Genomic DNA, 18,357 nt, shown 5'->3' with positions numbered 1-18,357 from the left:
AGTATTAAAATGGAAAACATATGACCTGGAAGCATGAAACAATGAGTGAGAAGTATCTAAGTATGACAACAATGTGCCCTCCTTTTTCAGTGATTCAGATAATTGACAGTTTCTTAAATTACAACAATATTACACACAAATTAAGAGACACTCATCAAGCCAGAGATTATCATCCTTATCACTACTACTATTATTATTTTACTCTTTTCTGATGCTGTAATTAATGAAATGGAAAAAACAGTAAATCATAAGCTGCTCCCTCTCAAAGTGTGCAGAAAAAACAGTGGCTGCAATAATAATAGTAATAACAATAATATCATAATATTCATCATTGTATGTACAGAAAAATCATTACAATCGATACAATCAAAACTGCCCAAGCTGAGCGGACATTCTGGAAACAGCAGGGGTTAGATTATAGAGTGTGGTTTTGTGTGTGTCTGCACGTGTGTGTTGCAGTTATTGTAAGAGCAGTGAGTGAAACAGTGCAGTGAGTCATTTAGAGACATTCCAGTGGTCACTGGGAAAGGGATCAGAGGTCAGGTTGTACCAGTTTTATTGTACCGGTGGTGGTGGTGGTGGTGTGTCATTAAGTGGCGCGAGCTGAAACTTTACAAAGACTTCAGTTTGAATCAGAAACCACAGTGTTGTAGCACTGGACTCAACACCTAGAGTTTTTTACTCTGTACTGTTGAGAGTACTACAGAAGTACCACCTTATATAAAGGATGAGGTGTACAGGTCATAGTCCTCAAATCATCACCCTCACATGAAATATAGTTGTGAGCTGAAGCACTAAAGTAGTCACAACACAAAAAACTGCAAGTATTTTACACTTTTTATGAATAAGTTGGAAGGTGACCGTAATGTCTGACCTCACTGTCTTCACTCTGTGAACGGTGGTCGAGGAATGTGTCGAGAGAGGATGCAAAGAGGGAGAAAAGCGCTTGTGCACAGACTTCTCGTGTCAGTCTAATAGGGGAGTGCAGAGACATTTTGTGATCAAGGCTTGTGTCTTTGCCTTCAGATCAAGGCTGCAGGTTGTGGATTTTTCCAGTTTTGTAAAATTTCATTCTGTGTTCGATAATAAAAGATAGAATACAATCTTTTAAAAAAAAAAAACAAAAAAAAACAAACAAAGATTTCTCATTCAACCAGTATTACACTATACAGAAACATGACCACCGTGTGATTTAGAACTGGTGCACCACTTACGATTTTGGTGGGGTTTGCTCAGGCGGTTAAATTACATTAACTGTATACATTGTGCCATTGAACATTTAGGTAGAGAACAACTGCCCGTAGTTGGCTATAGGTCACATATGGCATTGAGTGTCAACAATATTACAGTGACTGTGTTGTGCGTAGTGTCTGTAAGCATACATTCCTTATACTAGTGTTGTCAGCTGTTGTTGATATTAAAAGTGTTGGAGTGTGTGACTGGTGAGCGCCAGTGTGTGGTTTCCATGAGAACGGTGCAGAGATACATATGGTTCAATAACGACGGGCGTTGCCATCTCTCCCCTCCTTCTTAATGATGATTCGCTGGTCGTCACTCGCGTCGTCAGGTGACTCTGCTACCTCTTCGTCCTCCTCCCCCTCCCCCTCGGTATCAGCAGTGATGCCCATGCGAGACTCATAGGTCTGTGGAAATGACCAATGTGTGAACAAACAGGCGTGATCATGTATTGCGATCACATCAGTCTAGACCAATTACTGATTTGGATTTTACCTCCATTGGGTTTACAATGATGGTGAGGGCAGAGTCATCCCATTGGCTGCTGCCCTCCTTAGCCCCACCCCTGGCACCCTCACCACGGCGATGTATGGAGCGAATTCGGAAAACACCCAGGATCACCATGACGACCAGAAAACCTACGCACACCATAATGATGATGGTGGCTGCTCCTGGCACCACTGTAAAAAACAAACAAACAAACAAAAACAGCTAAATCACCATATAATCAGAGACCATGATAGTTCAAATGATAAATCTGGTGCTATTCTATATTTTCTTATTGTCTGTACCCCCCACAGACAACTGTACTGCCTGAACTGCCAAGACCTGATGTAGCTTAGTCCCAAAGAGCTCCAGTGTTGGATAAAACTATATTTCTGTGGCATTGGGGCTGTCTGATATAGACAGGAAAGAAAGTAACATTTTTGTAAAATGATTCCCAAATTTTATACTGTAATAATCAGGCAAATTCTCTAATGTCTTTTTTTTGGTCTCTGCTTTAGGGTTAAACTGACCTGATCACTGACTGCCTACTTGTTAATTAAGACTGCTCAAAGCTTTTTTCGACTCTGGCGATTAAAGTACGAGTTATCCAAATTTAAAACTCTCAAATTAAAAATCTCCTTAAGGGAGACTTCAAATCTAGGGTGTTAGACTGTGTGGGCACTTCAACCTCATAATAGTATCATTTTGGAGTTATTCCACAGCTAAAACAGGATGGGTGTAAAAGATCATTACACAATTTCTGGTTTCACTGTGCACAAACTGTTTCTCTGTTCTGTGATTACTGCAATAGCTCTGCATAGTCATGCCAGCAGTAGTGATCTGGTGAAGTCTTAATTTAGTCTTTATTATTTTTATTAAAAATGTTTATCTATCAATTTTATACTGTGTTTGCATTTTTTTTTTTTTTGCCAAGTGCACTGTAAAATCTTACTTATAAAAGGTTCAATATAAACAAAATTTAAAAAGTATACAGGACAGAAAAAGCTGATGAAAGTGAAATGTCACCTGAATTGCGGTGTGGATTTGGCAGAGTGTGTCCACTCAGCTCCCCAGCATGATGGGATGGATGAAGAAACTGCTGCTGGGAGGCGAGCAGATGGGACGGGTGGTACAGACTGTCCAGAGAGTGGAGGAAGTTCACCTACATGGATGAAAAACAGTGAAGAAGAAAAAAAATATCTTCACTTGCTCTGCATTTCCACCTCTTAACAAATCAAATAATCCGAGGTCTCATTTTCTATCTTTGTACATGCACTATTTCTAAAGGTCAAGAATGAACTTCCAGGCTCACATCTGGATGAAGGTATAATCAGTGACGTTTCCCCTCACCTCCAGAGTCAACTCATTGCTGGTGTATCTGCCATTCATCTCAGAGCAGGACAGGCGGAACCGTCTCTCAAAGCGGGCTGAGCCTTTGGCGAGTCGATAGCGGACTGAGCGAAGGACGTCCTCATACACGGATATAGATTCAGCACCTAGAGAGTGTGCCAAACAAAGACAGGCCAGAACAAAACACAAGCAGAGTCAATAATTAGACATTGACTGCAGAGTAAAGGAGAAGGAGAAAAAGCAGTAGGCAGCATTTTAGTGACAGTTGAAAGTGGATGACTTTTAAGGCCATTGTGAATCTATTGTTAATAGGCTGAGACACAGATAATATCAGAATTCTGAATGCATATTTTCTAACATGTCTGTTTTATGTTGTTTATCCTTAACTCATTACTGATGCTCATCTTGGCCAGGACACGCTTGACGAAGATCGTTATTTAAAAAATAGACGTGGTAAAAACAATGTCAAAGCATGTTAAGTGTTAATGCCCTGCGGTACCTGTGATGGCAATATAAGCAGTAGTATTGATGATTTCCAGCCCCCTCTCTCGCACGACATCCATGTCCACCAGAAGCTCTTCCCTCTCTGAGTTTAACTCTTCTCCCAGTGGCTGCACCTCACAGCCGTCCAGCGTGTGAGCCACAGCGTCGGACATCAGAGCTACAGAGCAGTGACAATGGCAGGAGACAAATGATAACATCATTTGCAGACCTCAGATCACCTCTTCTCTTCATTTCCTTAACCAGGTACGATGATGGTGTTAAATCTACTTCATGTCTGACTCACCTCCACCCTCCATCCCCTGTGCAGCCGTGTTGACAGCGTGAGACAGTGAACAGACGATCCGGAGCTCAGGGAAAAGGGGAACTCCACGGGGACCTTCAAACTCGGGGGCGGGACGAGCCAGATGAGGGCCGACCCCAGAGAGAGAGATCTGAGGGGCATCGGGCTGGAGAACCACCAGGTAGCCTTCCAGCTGTTTGAGGGACAGGCAGCTCTCCTCGTTGAAACATCTGGCATAGAAGTGTGTGTCAAAAGAGAACGAGAGATGAAAAGAAATAGAAAGAATATCAGTGGTTAAATAAAGCAGCTATTTGAAATTTTGCTTATTTTTATCCACACAAATGGTATGGCTCTAAAGATAGCAGTGTTCGCATTTTTCCAACTACCATGGATTGATTGCCGTGGGAGCTAGTACACACATTAATGCCCCTCTCAGGGTGAATTACAACCACTTTACTGTTACACCAGTTCAGCATTGCACTTCTGTAACACTGTCAGACAAAATAAACATCCTCATTGTCACTTGAAATTTAAGCCAAGGTACCCCTTGCATGGCTGTGGACCATCTCAAATTAGTAACACTGGCACTGAGGGATGTTGGCATAATGAAAAAGGTTTAAATCCAGTGGAATGTTTTCCCAGTCCAGTTCCATAATTCCACCAGGAGTGGTCTGTTGTGACGCAGAAAATAGCAAATATCATATCACAGTACCTCTGCTGTTATCAATTTAATTTTCCTGCCAAAAAGGACGAGCAAATCAGATTGATGACAGGCTGCTTACACACTCATCTGCACTATAACTCAGCATCATATTTGAAAGGGGATTAAACACTGTGTGTGTGTGTGTGTGTGTTATAGTTCCACTATCAGAGTGAACAGCTGCTTTTATCGGCCTCTCCAGAAGGGCCTGCTGCTCAGCCATCTGGGTAACTCCTGGCCTCAAATCAGTCTAATCTTCACACACGCAATAAAAAACACTGAAGAAAAAAAAAAACAAAACTCTGGTACACTTTAAGAAAAAAAAAAAATCTGTCCATGACCTTGAATCACTGAGCTCTTTAAAACAGTCGATTGGGGAAAGAAAAAAAACACCCGCACTGAGGTGTGGCCTGCTAGTCATTTTAATCTTAAGAAGAAAAACAACAGTCCGCTAAGACAGTAAGAAAAATATCTGCACAGGCCAAGTGTCTGATGACATTTGATTTGTTGGCACACTGCTAGTTCAAATGCACAATATACTTCACAGTATATGTGCTGAACTGTACATCCCAAGGTGAATTAATATTTCATCCACTAAAAGTGACTGCCGAGAGCCAGAGAGCGAGTTTACAGTTGTTAAGCATGGCTGACCACTGATCCAGTTTGTGTGCTTTTTATTTCACAGTTAGGTGATTCAGTGTGATGAGCAGTGAACCAGTGTGGGATCATTTTCAGGGACTGTGCAGAAGCAGCAGAAGCACAAAATCAAAATGAAAAATTAAAACATATAATTTGTATTTAATCCTACAGCATAAGATAAAGCAGAGAATCTGAATGACACATGTTAAATTGTAGAAAAAAAACATGTTAATGTGAATAGGTTTATAAATGGAGGTGAATTACATCAGGTATAAATGGCTCTATAATAAAAACAACAAAACAGTTTTTTTTAAAAAATTTAATCCTTCAACAACTTTAGTTATTTTAAACCAGACAAAATGAATTTGACTGTGGCGAAGCAAAAGTTATGTGGTTGATGACTGTACAAGAAGATGAGATATTGTTTGTTATTTCTTGCTTTGACATAGTCTCTATATAATCATTTCTTTCGTGCCACACCAGTCCTTATCACAGCCGAAGCAAGGTCCATGTTTGATCAGGTCAATGTCAAAGGAGTGAGCAGCAGCAAAGACCAGAGAGTAACACTTCATCTGACTGAGTGTCTGCTGTGTCATTTGTGCTGTTTACATTTAACTTAATTTAATATTTCACACTCAAATATTGCGTCACTCAGCCTGGCTCTTATATTCCATCAAGGCTGAAATGTTTTAAAATCTGTGATTGTATTGTCTCAGTTGGATGGCAAATCTGTAACACTACCTCTTCTATGTTTGATTTTATCTACATGTATATGGTCGTCGATATCTGTGTAGAATTGTAAAAACTGCTCTTATCCACTTGTGCACATGTGTGAGTGTTTTTGTACCTGAGTGAGGTGGTAAGTTTGAGGGGACGGACTCCGGGGGTGGCGAAGCGTAGAGAGTTTCTGTAAGTGACCTGCTGCACGGCTCGGTTAAAGCTCTCAATGTCATCTCCCTCCAGCACTAATACTGACTGACTGGGGTTCACGTGCACCTGCAAGGTCAAAAGTCAAACTTTAAAATTTATGGTCATATTATTTTACGTTGTGCTACCAGGACTCAAGACAAAACTGGTCATTTTATAGATGGAGTACAGAAAAGGGTTTGGTCTTCTTAAATGTAACTCAGTACAGGTTTATGGTCTTTTCAAGAGACATCAAAGTAAAGAAATAAGATTATTAAGAAATGCATTTCCTTTTTAAGTGCCTTAAAAACACACAAACACACACACACACAAACATCTAGTCACTCAAGCCACCACTAGAGGAGGTTAGAACAACAACAATAAAAGTGCATTTGCAACTAATCTACGACAGGGTTGTGTAAGACGTTCTCTGATTTTTGACTGATGTAAAAGATGAAAACATGGAGGTTATTTGTATTTGTTCCTTTCATAGTGTAAAAATACACTAATTTCTGTCTTTCTTTTGTAGGAAAGTAGAAGTGAAAGAGGTGAACAAGCCAACGCCTCTTATTCTGGATGAGAAAGGAAGAACTGTGGATGCAAGTGGCAAAGAGGTTGAACTCACACATCGCATGCCCACTCTGAAAGGTGTGCATAAAGTGGTTCAATCCCTACACACAGACACAAAATCCTGTTTTGTTTTTTTGTTTTGTTTTTTTGTATTTTGGTGTTCATCAATTCATTTTTGTCTTGTGCTCAGCTAACATTCGAGCAGTAAAGAGGGAACAGTTCCGTCAGCAGCTGAAAGAGAAGCCCGGGGAAGATTTGGAATCCACATCCTACTTCGACCAACGTGTGTCTATTACAGCGGCTCAGCGTCCTCGCAGGAGCTTCAAATTCCATGAACCAGGCCGCTTTGAGAAGATTGCTCAGAGAATTAGAACTAAGGTTAGATGTAACTCCTCAAATGTTCAGTGTGAGACCTGAGTGTGTAGAAATAAGTAGACAAAAAGTCCTGCATTCAAAATTTACTGAAGTAAAATTTGCACCAAAACATACTTAAAGAGTAAAAAATTAAAATTATCCTTATGCAGAATTCCGCATTTCAAAACAGAAAAGTATATTAATTTATTCTTCTAATTATTAATGCACTAATCAGAAATTAGTAGAATTAGTAGAAAAGATATATAAAATAAAATGAGTTTCTCAAAGTGCAGTATTTGACAAACTACTTAGTTACTTTCCACCATTGTCTACAACCCATAAACACCAAGTATAACATCAGAAATAAATGTGCACAGAAAGAGGAAGGCAGGTCACTATCACATGACTGAACAGTGGTGTGTATATAAGGCAACCATAAAATATGGTCTACTAGAGAACTGCTGTGTTTTAAATAAGAACTTTAGAGGCTGCAAATTTACAAATGGGAACAACAAAAAAAAAAAATCAATTAGATATGTCTAAAATGTATTTCATTTGTGTGTCCTTTCTCTCTGTCTTATGGTATAATGCAGCTCTCTGAGGTGTTACCTTCATGCCAGATCCCAGAGTCTCCAGGTCTCCGAAGTCCAACCCCTCTCTGCAAGCGTACAGACACTCCACCACGCTGTGGGGCTCCACGCTGCCAGGACGCACCGTCACTCCCGACAAAAGGCCGTGGTAACCACCCACATACTTCACTAAAGACCAGAGACAACACAGTGTCAGCACATTCATTATCAACCCCTAAATATTCTAATGTGCACATAAATAAAACAAAGACAGAGCAGATTGCACAATCTAATGCAGACAATAGAATGAAAACAAGGAGGTCACCTGAGTCTTTACCCTCTGGGATGGTGTTGTTTAATATCTCCTTCTGCTTCTCTTCAGGCTCTGCAGGGAAAATCAGAGAGGTGCAAAAGGGAATAGAGAAGGTGAAAACAGAGAGTAAGACACTTGTGAAAACAGGAAGGCTGTCGGTGCCAGTGACTGACATAAAGAATTTTAAAAAACTAACACATGCAGGCAGGAGTGAGAAATGCGAGAGAAAATGCTGCAGACGATATTTCAGAATACACCATCTCCTCATTATCTAGCAGCAGCTGTTGCCATGCAGGCAGCAGAGCGACTTCCACTGTGGATGAGAGACAGCAAATGTGTGAGTGTGTGTGTGCATGTGTGTATTTCACTGCTAATTGGCATCCAGAGTTTCTCAGCAGTTCAGGTGTAAAGTGGTTGATAGCTGTCTGGCCCCTTGTGTTGTTCTGCTGTCCGGAATAAGTGATAAGTCAGTTATATTATTAGCACTCAGACAAAACGCATCAACCAAATTGTAAGAGACTGAATGGAGGGACTGAATGGTGTGAAATGTCCCAGAAGAATTTCTTTAGCCTGCTACCTTCGGTGATGTGTGATTTAAATGAAATTTCAGTGATGGGGGAATGCAAACGAGGAATAAAAATCCAGAATTGCTGTTCATAGTGTTTATGCAAAAGATTCCTCACTCTCTGCCTGCATTCATTTCTGTCAGAATACATTATTAAGCTGGAATAAAATGTATGTCAGCTGTGGATTCACTGAGCATAGACCTCAGCGTCTTACCCCAGCAGGCACCAATAAACATCCTCTGGCGTGGAGCTGGGTTGGGGATGGCTCCGTTGTCATGGATCAGGGCGGGGTCAAAGGTCACGCCATCCACGTATAGGGTCACTGAGGGGAACTGTACGCTGAGTGAAAGATGATGCCACTCACTGTCACACACCTGTTGGACAGACAGTCAAATATCAATGTTAAAATAAGTAGTGGATATATTACTGATGTAAAGTATTAATACAACAACGTAAAAATACTTTGTTATAAGTAAATGTCTTGCATTAATAGTCCTACTTAGGTAGAAGTACAATAATAATACAATAAGTAAAATGTACTTAAAATATCAGTTAAAGAGCAGGTTTGGCAAATTACTGAGTAAGTGTATTTAGTTACTTTCCATCACTGGTACACATTTACTTTAGCCTTCTTTCTATAGATATGGTTAAAACAGAAGGAAGAGAATCAGAGAATTAGGCAGAGGGAGCGGGTAATAAGACATTGTGATTCAGACAAAAGGATTTGACAAATCTTCTCAGTATCAGCTCAGCATCCTTTAATCCATGCTGGTTCAGTCTGTCTAGGACCAATGGCTTCAGTCAAAACAAACCCTCTTGCCCCCTTAACCCCAACACCAAAGGGCAAATACTCACATACATCAAGTTTCCCCCATGATCAAGATTCAAAATATCATGTATTATGATGCAACACATATACAGTTCAGTGTCCTGTCTGATTTTAGGCTTGTAGAAATTCCTTTTCAATGCATCTTGTGATATACATTGTTTTTTTTTTGTTGTTTTTTTTACATACTATATCAATTATTAGAAAATGTGTTTTTAAATAGACCATATGTTTGTTTTCTACCAGTTCAGTTTATATTCAAGGTACAAACACAGATGAACCTGAGTAAGTGGAAACATCAAAACTAAGCCCTGCCATTCCCTCAATACCTGCTCCAGTTTCCACAAGAACTTGACGGGCCGTGCGGCTGAGACGTCGGGCCAGTAGAAGAGAGAGAGGCGGCAGCCGTGGACAGAGAGGGAGTAGTGGGAGAAGGTGTCATCTGCAGAGCAGGAGAGGAGAGAAATGGAAAATAATTACTGGGTCAGTGCCGTCCTGTCAAAACTTCAGAGAATAACAAAAGTAAGGAATAAAAATGTGCATTGAGCTGTTTCATAAATTTCATTGCACTTTTTCAGCAATAGGGGGAATATTCTGCCTGGTATAATTAGAGCATTTTACTGCTCTGCGCTCCACTGTCCTGCCTAAGTCGAGCAGCTCAGTGTTAAGTGTTTCTTTCAAGAGCACCTTGATAGCCATGGTTTAGCTTTTCTTTCTTTTTTTTTTTTTTTTTTACAGGCTTGATTTTCCGTGCAGCTCTAGGGATTTGAATGAGTAATCTTCAGTGGGTTATTTGAAGACGATGCAACATTTTTTAAGCTTTACTTACCAAGATTGCCCAATATAGCATCCACATATTTGAAAACACTAAAAATGACTATAAATCCTGTTGAAACCATGACCCTGTGATATAACGCACCGTTCTTGACAGTGCTGCACACAATTGTCTCCTCCTCCTTGCGATTTCCTCTGGTCTGAGTAGTCGCAGGCTGGATGCTGGAACCACCCCTTCGCATCCACAGCTGGAGGGTGAAGTGGTCGCCTGATAATGTCGAAACAACCGAATCAGGCACCACAGCCACATGGTTGGATCCATTGAAGGAGAAGACCAGGGAAGAATCAGAAGAAGGGAGAGTGGGCAGAGTTGCAGTCCAGTTGGCTGCAGGACTTGGAGGTGGGAGGAGGTCTACTTCTCCCCTGACTGCACCTGATGAAGGCAAAAAACAAGAGGATTAAACGAAAGGCTTGTGCTCTCTGATTAGTCATGTTTTAGGTTTAATCCAGAACACACCACAGAGTCGGCGAACTGATCTGTCAGAGTAGCTGTCTCTGTCACAGCCCTTCCCGATGTGGCCGGTCTGGAGCTCTACGGTGGCCTGGATGTTCCACACGGTCTCCTCACAGGTCTCCAAATGCAAGCTGGGGAACAGGGGGATGCTACCAGACCCAGGTGTGTATTCTACACGTTTGGTCCATCCTAAAAAAAACATAATTAGGTAGCTGAAACCTGACGCCTGTAATGTAATATTTGGACTAAAATATATGCAAGTTTAATGAGATAAAACAAATAACATACAGCTTGCACAAATCAAAGCGATCGTTTCAACCAAAAAAAGGACTAAAACATATTTCTAAAGCTTTGTAAAACTTATCCAAGGAGGGTCTTCGGGACAAAAATGGAGAATTATGTGACACTGATTACCGATCCATCCGGGTTTGCAGGACGGCTTGACCGTGACAACAACCTGGGCATCAGCTTGAGCACGATTCTTTCCACAGTCGAAGGCGGTGACCCAGAAGGTGTGAACACGCTGACGCTTTGAATCCAGTGGCTCTGTGTTCTTAATGTTACCTTGACGACAGAGACAAAGATACAGAGAGGACAAGGAAAAATGAAACAAAGAAAAAAGAAAAAAAGGGGGAACCGAAATAGAAGAATTAGTCATCAGCAACATGCTTGCGTAATTGAAAGCTGAGCACCTATTGATAAAGCTTTTATTATTGCACATACACATTTTCATGGCTACTGTCCTGTTTAGTGCACTACATTCAGGGAAAACAAAAAGAAACAGCACAAGAACTGAAGGATTTTCAGGATTTTAGAAATAAAGGTAGTGATAGGCTGTCAGTGTGCCACAGTGTGCTGACAATAGGTGAGAAAGAAGATGCTGTGACATGGTGAGAGGAGAAAGAGGGATGAAAGAGACATTGCGAGTAATAGAAAAGACAAAGTAAATATACGGTGACAGGTCGACTGCATCTGAACAAGGTTAGAACAAAAGATCTCTGTGCTGCAGTACCAGGCTGACCCAAAAAAGAAAGGAACCACTCATCATCTGCAAAACCTCTGCAAAAGTCCAAGACATTTCTGCAGTCATACTAAAACAGGGGCCGCCTCAGCTGCTGTGTCACATTACAAAATGGCTACGATTGATCTTTCACCAACCGGTCAATGAATACAACAGCAATTTGTAACGTTCACTTCAGAATTTGGGGAATTTACAAGCAGCCTGGAACAAAAAAAAAAAAAAAAAAAAAAAAGCTATATTAAACCAAACAGCTGCTGCAGTGTTTATTCAGACACAGAACAATAGTCCACCCACGCAAAATCTATTTTAACATCTCTTGATTTCTACCTGTGGCAGGAATTAAGCACCTGCAATCCTCTCACTCTGTTACTATACAGACATCAATATCTCATCGATGACTGGTATGTGTTTTTTCAAGTATTCATCCGGAGTTTTAGAGTTGAACAGTCAACTGAATATTGAATTTAGTTATTATTGTCAAGGCCATGCAGAACAGTGAGTGCAGACAGCGAAGAGGTAAAATAATATGGCGACTAGCAGGAGTCTTGTATTTCTCTTGCTGTGAATGACAAATATTAACAGGTCTGTGAGTCCAACAGCTTTGATTTACAACTACAAGATGAAATGTTTCTCACCATCATTGTCAATAGCAAAGGGCACATTTGGAGTGATGATGTCATAGAAGCAAATCTGGCTGTACTGCGGGGAGCAGTCGGCATCAAGAGCCTCTACTCGCACGATTCGGTCAAATAGACGCCCTTCTGGGACTGAAGCCTCATAACGACGCTCAACAAACACAGGGGAGAACTCATTGACGTCGTTCACACGGACGTGCACAGTGGCCCTGAGGGGAGGAGGAGTTGGGAGCAAACCACCAGCAGAGAGAAAGAAATTATTGGAACAATATGAAGCAAAATAGCTGAATAGGCTTAGGAAACCTCAGTCACTGTAATTACTGTTAATAAGATGAAACATCTATTTCATTTAAGAGGAAGAGGAGAGGTTGGACTAACTTGTGGGATTTCTTGCTGTTGACTCCATCAGGTCCCTCTCCACAGTCGTAGGCCTGGATGGTGAAGCTGTGCTCCCGCTGGCTCTCACAGTCCAGCGGCTCCTTGGATCGGACAAGACCCTCACCCGTGGAGCGATCCAGAACCACTGCTTCGAATTGGACTGAACCTGAACCTGAAGGGCCATTATGAACCCGGAAGCCACAGATTTCACCTGGAAGACGCAGGGAGAATTTCCTCATCCTATCATAATAGGTCTGGGTAATAAACTTAAATCAGCTAATTATAAACACTATAAATTAATATTGTAATTTTCAATAAATACATCCTTTGAATACCATATGACTAGCCTGTATTTTGTTTTTTATCATCATTATATTTCTTCAATATTTGTTTTATTTAAATCTTTCTGCCTTTTGTTTTTGATCACTGAATCTCTCACTTTCACCTGCCTGACTAGCAAAAGCCACTCACATCTTAAACTACACAAAATGCTGCAGCCAGCTGTTTATGAGAAGAAATTGTATTCCCCTAGCCCTCATTATAGCCCGCTTCATATTAGCCTCAAGTAGATTTAAGAATTGATTTTTGTATTAAGTTTCACTGATTAAAAAAAAATAGAAACTCCATTGCACCTCCAGCACATTCTTGTATAGATATAATTCATTTCTTTACTTTAGTGTTTCTTTACTTAAAAACTCATTTTTAGATGAACCTAAACTTTGTGCAATAGAGCGCTTCTGTGCCCTGTCACATTTTTCCCTGTTTTTTCTGTGAAACACGTTTTATCTTTTGTTTTGAAAATTGCTATACAAATAACAATTTACAGTCATTAATGTAATTGTATAGCAACCAATGAGATATAAGCTGAAATTTGGCCACTCAATCAGCTCACAATCCAGTTCAAATATCCACAGTCTCTCAATGTATTACCTTCTATATCAGGATAAATAAGTCCGAAATAATGAATATTAAACAAATTAATTGTGAAACTTAGTAGATTTGAGTTCATATCAACCAGCCTTATATCAGAAATGCAGACAGGTATCTGGAGATTCCTTTAAGTGGCACTTAATCTTACTAACACAATCATTATAGAAACAGAATAAAATGGATTTCAGCTGATACTTGAAATAAAACCCTTAGAATAGTGGTTGAGCTTCCCTGCCTGACATAATTCAAAGGTAGGGAAGAGTCGTGCTCAAACAGCTAATTTTCTTTTCCTTCTTGACACGAGCCCAATAAATTTCATGGAGCCCCTGAGTAATTCTAGGAGATCAGTTATAATTTGACTGAACATGGTTATTTCCAGGACTCTGAGTGCAAACATGATAACCTTATTTCATCAGGCTGCAGCGGCAGAGCGATGCTGACTGCTCCTGCAATGAGGGGTTGAATTACACTATGATGGTCTAAAAATAGTGGACTCTGTGACCGAATACACCGACTTTATTACTGAGATTCTGTTGGGAAATATGGCTGGCAACGGCTCCAAACGTCTGTGTAATCATCAGCATCATTTTTACTAGAGAACATTTCACCCACAAATTGGTCACACAGCTGCAACGTCACCCTGTCTTCAAAAATCATATTTAGATCATTTTCAGTTTGGCTGGGAAGTTTTTGATCTTCTTTTTGATCTTCTTTACCTGTCTTCCTATAGTATACCTGTCTGATTCTGTGGATTTTCAAGCACACCTAAGGATGAATTTCAACATTTGAGAGTGTTTTCTGCCAGTTCACTCTTCCTATAGTGTTCCATGCTGTTTATTGCTGTTGTTGTTACCAGCATAGTGAAGTGGAGCATCTTTGTCCAGGGCAAATAGTGGAGGATTGAGCAGCACGGTGTTGTCGTTCTCCATGACAATCCCCTGGTACTCTGTCTCGATCCATGGCTTGTGCTTATTGGCTGAATGGCACAGAGAGGAGACCAAAGAGGCTTTGGGTTAAATGGGGCAATTAGAAGGCACCAACATGTCTATTTTTAACACTCCATTATGGGCAAGGACATGGTGAGAGTGTGCATGAGTGGAATAATACACAACATATATGCATGTGTGTGACCACAAAGACACAATTGAATCACATTCACACCCTCGCAGATTTCCTGCCTTTCTTCCTTTCTCCTTATAGACCACCTTCTGCCATGCATGACAAGCACCACTTTGCACACCTTCCAACTTGACAGTATAATTAAAGCCAGGCAGATTTCACCTTATCACACACACAGGGAAGTATACTGTTCGTATCAGTCAGTCAAACTGGCCTGCCACAGAGGCTGCACAATAATGCACTCCAAAACAACAGAGTCAGAGAATCAAATGTCTGAAGTTGACTGTGAATTTAACCTTTAATTGCAAATTAATTATTCATCCCTGTGCTGAATGTTCTGTGTTGAATGATCAAAGGCCAAGTTAATGAGCCAGAAGGATGATGATTTTACACTCCAGCAAAGAGCAGAAACAAAAGCTGGAGTGCTTTCCCCCTCTGTTGTCCTCAATCTCTTAACGCTGTAGCTACAGAGTGAAATCAGACAGAGGCACAACACTTGTGCTTAGCAATTGCTTTGTTGTCTTCACAGTGAATTTTCCAGAAAATCTGACTGGAACTAATTCTGCCTTCTCATCTGTAAGAGTAGAGTCAACAGGGAAAATGCTGCAGTTTCTTCAAAGACTGCGCTGGCCATCCTTTTAAGTTTTTTGATGATAGAGCTGATTGGATACCTGCACTAAGCAAATGTTGCTGCTATTTCTACTGCTACTTCTAAAAAGTTGAGTGCATTTACTTGTAATGGAACATTTTTATACTAAAATAATTTACTTTTAGACAATCAACAGAAAAACAATTGGCAATTATTTTGATAACTGATTAAAGCAAATGTGGCAAACATCAAATAACTGAAATAATAAACTGAATATCTTTAGGCTTGTTCTATTTGTTGAACAAAAAAAAAAAAAAGCTGATTTCATGAATTAACTCGGATTAACTGGGCTTTAGAAAACTGTGACAGGCATCTTTCACCATTTTCTTGCAAATAGATTATTCAATAATGAAAATACTGTTAGTTGCAGCTCTAGCCACTTTTACTTTAATAGAAAAAAAAAATCTTGATTGAAGATGAACTTTGCATACCAATTTCCATACCACAGTTTCTGATGCTATATACTTCAAAGACATTTTGATCAATATCAAAAAAGGACTGAAGTTCAAAACCCAGTCCTGATCAAAGATATTCACCATCTCCTCTTAATGTCCAGCCTGACACTGTCTCCTCTGTTTCCAAAATCCTGTGCCATGTCTCTTTTTTGGTCATTTATCTCCTGGCCTCTGTCCCTGCAGCTGATCTTCTCCCTCCCTCTTCTGCTCTGCTCTATAGCATTAATCTGAGCATCAGTCCTGTGGATTACATCCAGGATTACAGATTGAGAGGCATCCCGTTCCAGCCCCCTCTCTCTCGCTGTCTCCCCTGGCAAGCCTCCTATGTCTGTCACTCCACAACTCTCACCCATCCCTCCCGTACACATATATTAATGCAAACACTCTGGTATCTCACACTTTTCCATTTTCCCTCATCACCTGATCTAACGTCCCACCTCTCTCTCCACCTCCTTCCTCCTTATCATCCTGCGTCTTTTCGGCCACGTCCTCTCATGTCACATCTCCTTCTCCTCTGTCTCTCCTAACACCCCCCCCCCCTCAGTTTCCTCATCTCCCCTGCATCGCTCTCCTTTGCCTCCTTCCCTGACATTCTCCCTCCACGCTGTCTGTTTCATTCACCTTCCCCCAGCATGATAATCATTGGAACAATGATGTTGAATCAGGGTCATGCTTTTCCAGGATGATAAACCTGCTATAGACAGGGAAACAGATTTATCATCTCAGAGTCTCAGCACTGACGAAACAGGCACATGCATGCTTGGACCATGAAGAAGAAGAAACACAAAATGTTTAAACATGTATGTATGCAGGCTCAAATGCACTGTTTATGTAATGATTGAAACTAATGCTGTGTCTCTCTATGACACGTATGACAAAGCAATAAAAATAAACAGGAGCATTTCAGGACAAAACGGCCATGATCCTGTCTGAAAACCTTGACAGCTCTGCGTGCTCCCATGGCAATATAAACCATCATATCAACACTTAAATGCAGTTAACAGTGAAAAGGATAAGGAACTGACCTTTGTTGCCATTGGCAACCGAAGTCAAGCAAAGGAGGAGGAAGGAGAGAAAATTCATTCTGTCCATCTGGGGGAGGAAAAGAACAGGTAGAGGGGGTAGAGGGGTGGGGTGAGGAAAGGGGGGGGGATAAAGTACATGCATCAACAGCTGATCAGCACTGGAAGAGACAGGTACAGTAACAAGACAGAGAGACACACAGAGATCAGGCCTATCAGATGGTGCACAGAAGGGTTTACATTGCTGCGATTGTCACAACAAAATCTAAAACTTCTGAACCTAAGAGACCCCAGAAGGAGCTAAATTTGGAGCCGCATGTTGAATCAGCATCAATGAACCAATAATTGGTTCGCTACAATGCTGTATTCTGGCCTTCCTCAACATCAGACTGACAAGCTCGTAGTTGGTGAGTCTAGAACAGCCCATGGAGCATGAACATATCAGGTCTTCAGCGTGTGTGTGTGTCGGCAGAAGAGGTTTTGCATGTGGCTGTGCATGCTTTAATTGTGGTTTGTTAGGTAGCTAGAAAAATCCAACTGCTGTCTTGTGGCAGAAGCCACAACTGAAAAATGAATCCTTTGGGGTTTTTGGTTCTCACTGAAATAATAAGCACCAATTTTTTTATTTATTTTTTTTTTTACAGTGCTGCAGTCCTTCATAGGCAAGAAACCATGAAGAAGATAAAGATCAAATGAGGAATAATGGGCTATAACATGAGAGTTCATCTGTTTACAGGTTGTTCAGGGCTTCACATATATCCAGGACCAGAGAAACATGCTATGCGACAATAATCAGCCGATTTACATGACAAGCTGGTATTGACACACATTAAGAGCTTGGGTTACATGGCTGACTATAGCCACACAGACATTACACTAGAGCCAGAAGAGGCAATGTCGCAGAAATGAAGACTAGCTGAAGCAGAAACCTGCCGTTTTGACGTTACCGTGGTGAGTGCGGTGATGCTCCTGGTTGGTACCCAGCCTCTACGCTCGCAGCATCCGCCTCTCACGCCCCTGCTTCTCGGCAATCTCCCGCAGGCTGAAACCAAACCAACCCTCCAGGTGGAGAAAGACGCACACAGTCACTCTTCCGAGAGGAGCCCACGAAAATGACAGGGTGTATTTCAGCCTGACGACAGAGTCGATGATGAGAGGTGAGTGGGATTAACAGACCGATGGATGTCCTGGTTTTTTCGGCTGTACGGAGGAGAGAAGAGGGAGAAAAAACGCTGGGACTATTACGCTGGCGTCCCCTCCCTCTCGGCGTTTCTTAACCCGCCCACACTGCGTCCTTCTCCCTCTCATATCTCTCTCTCTCTCCGGCCCCCACCAGCCCTGGACCAGACTGCTGCTCTGGCTGTTTTTTGCTGTTAAATGCACATTGAGAGTGACTCAGACACCGACACAGCAATTCATCTCATCACGTTAGCTCTGAGCAGTGGGCCTGCTCCACGAGTGACACACTAGTCCACCCCCACGCCACCTTCTTTTTTTTTTTTTTTTAATTTAAATGCATTTCCTAATTTCACACAGCTCAAGTCTCCCATAACCTGCAAGA

At 41.2% G+C, this 18,357-nt stretch overlaps 1 protein-coding gene across 1 annotated transcript; it reads right to left on the bottom strand.

Annotated features, from left to right (window-relative positions):
* Nucleotides 1-1,226: 1,226 nt before the first annotated feature.
* On the bottom strand, nucleotides 1,227-17,991 carry clstn3 (calsyntenin 3). The gene is made up of 19 exons (XM_026317455.1): nucleotides 17,744-17,991; nucleotides 16,800-16,866; nucleotides 14,405-14,527; nucleotides 12,622-12,832; nucleotides 12,244-12,452; nucleotides 11,002-11,151; nucleotides 10,591-10,776; nucleotides 10,219-10,506; nucleotides 9,629-9,741; nucleotides 8,688-8,847; nucleotides 7,920-7,979; nucleotides 7,635-7,783; nucleotides 6,043-6,191; nucleotides 3,860-4,086; nucleotides 3,572-3,733; nucleotides 3,073-3,218; nucleotides 2,749-2,884; nucleotides 1,732-1,916; nucleotides 1,227-1,643 (listed from the first exon to the last, which is right to left on the bottom strand). The coding sequence occupies exons 2-19, from the start codon at nucleotides 16,864-16,866 to the stop codon at nucleotides 1,494-1,496; spliced, it is 2,871 nt and encodes a 956-aa protein (XP_026173240.1). The 5' UTR covers nucleotides 17,744-17,991; the 3' UTR covers nucleotides 1,227-1,493.
* Nucleotides 17,992-18,357: the final 366 nt, after the last annotated feature.

This window comes from Mastacembelus armatus, chromosome 16, assembly GCF_900324485.2.
Source record: "Mastacembelus armatus chromosome 16, fMasArm1.2, whole genome shotgun sequence".
In the NCBI taxonomy this organism is placed as follows: Eukaryota; Metazoa; Chordata; class Actinopteri; order Synbranchiformes; family Mastacembelidae; genus Mastacembelus; species Mastacembelus armatus.
This window is presented reverse-complemented; position numbering and strand designations above follow the sequence as displayed.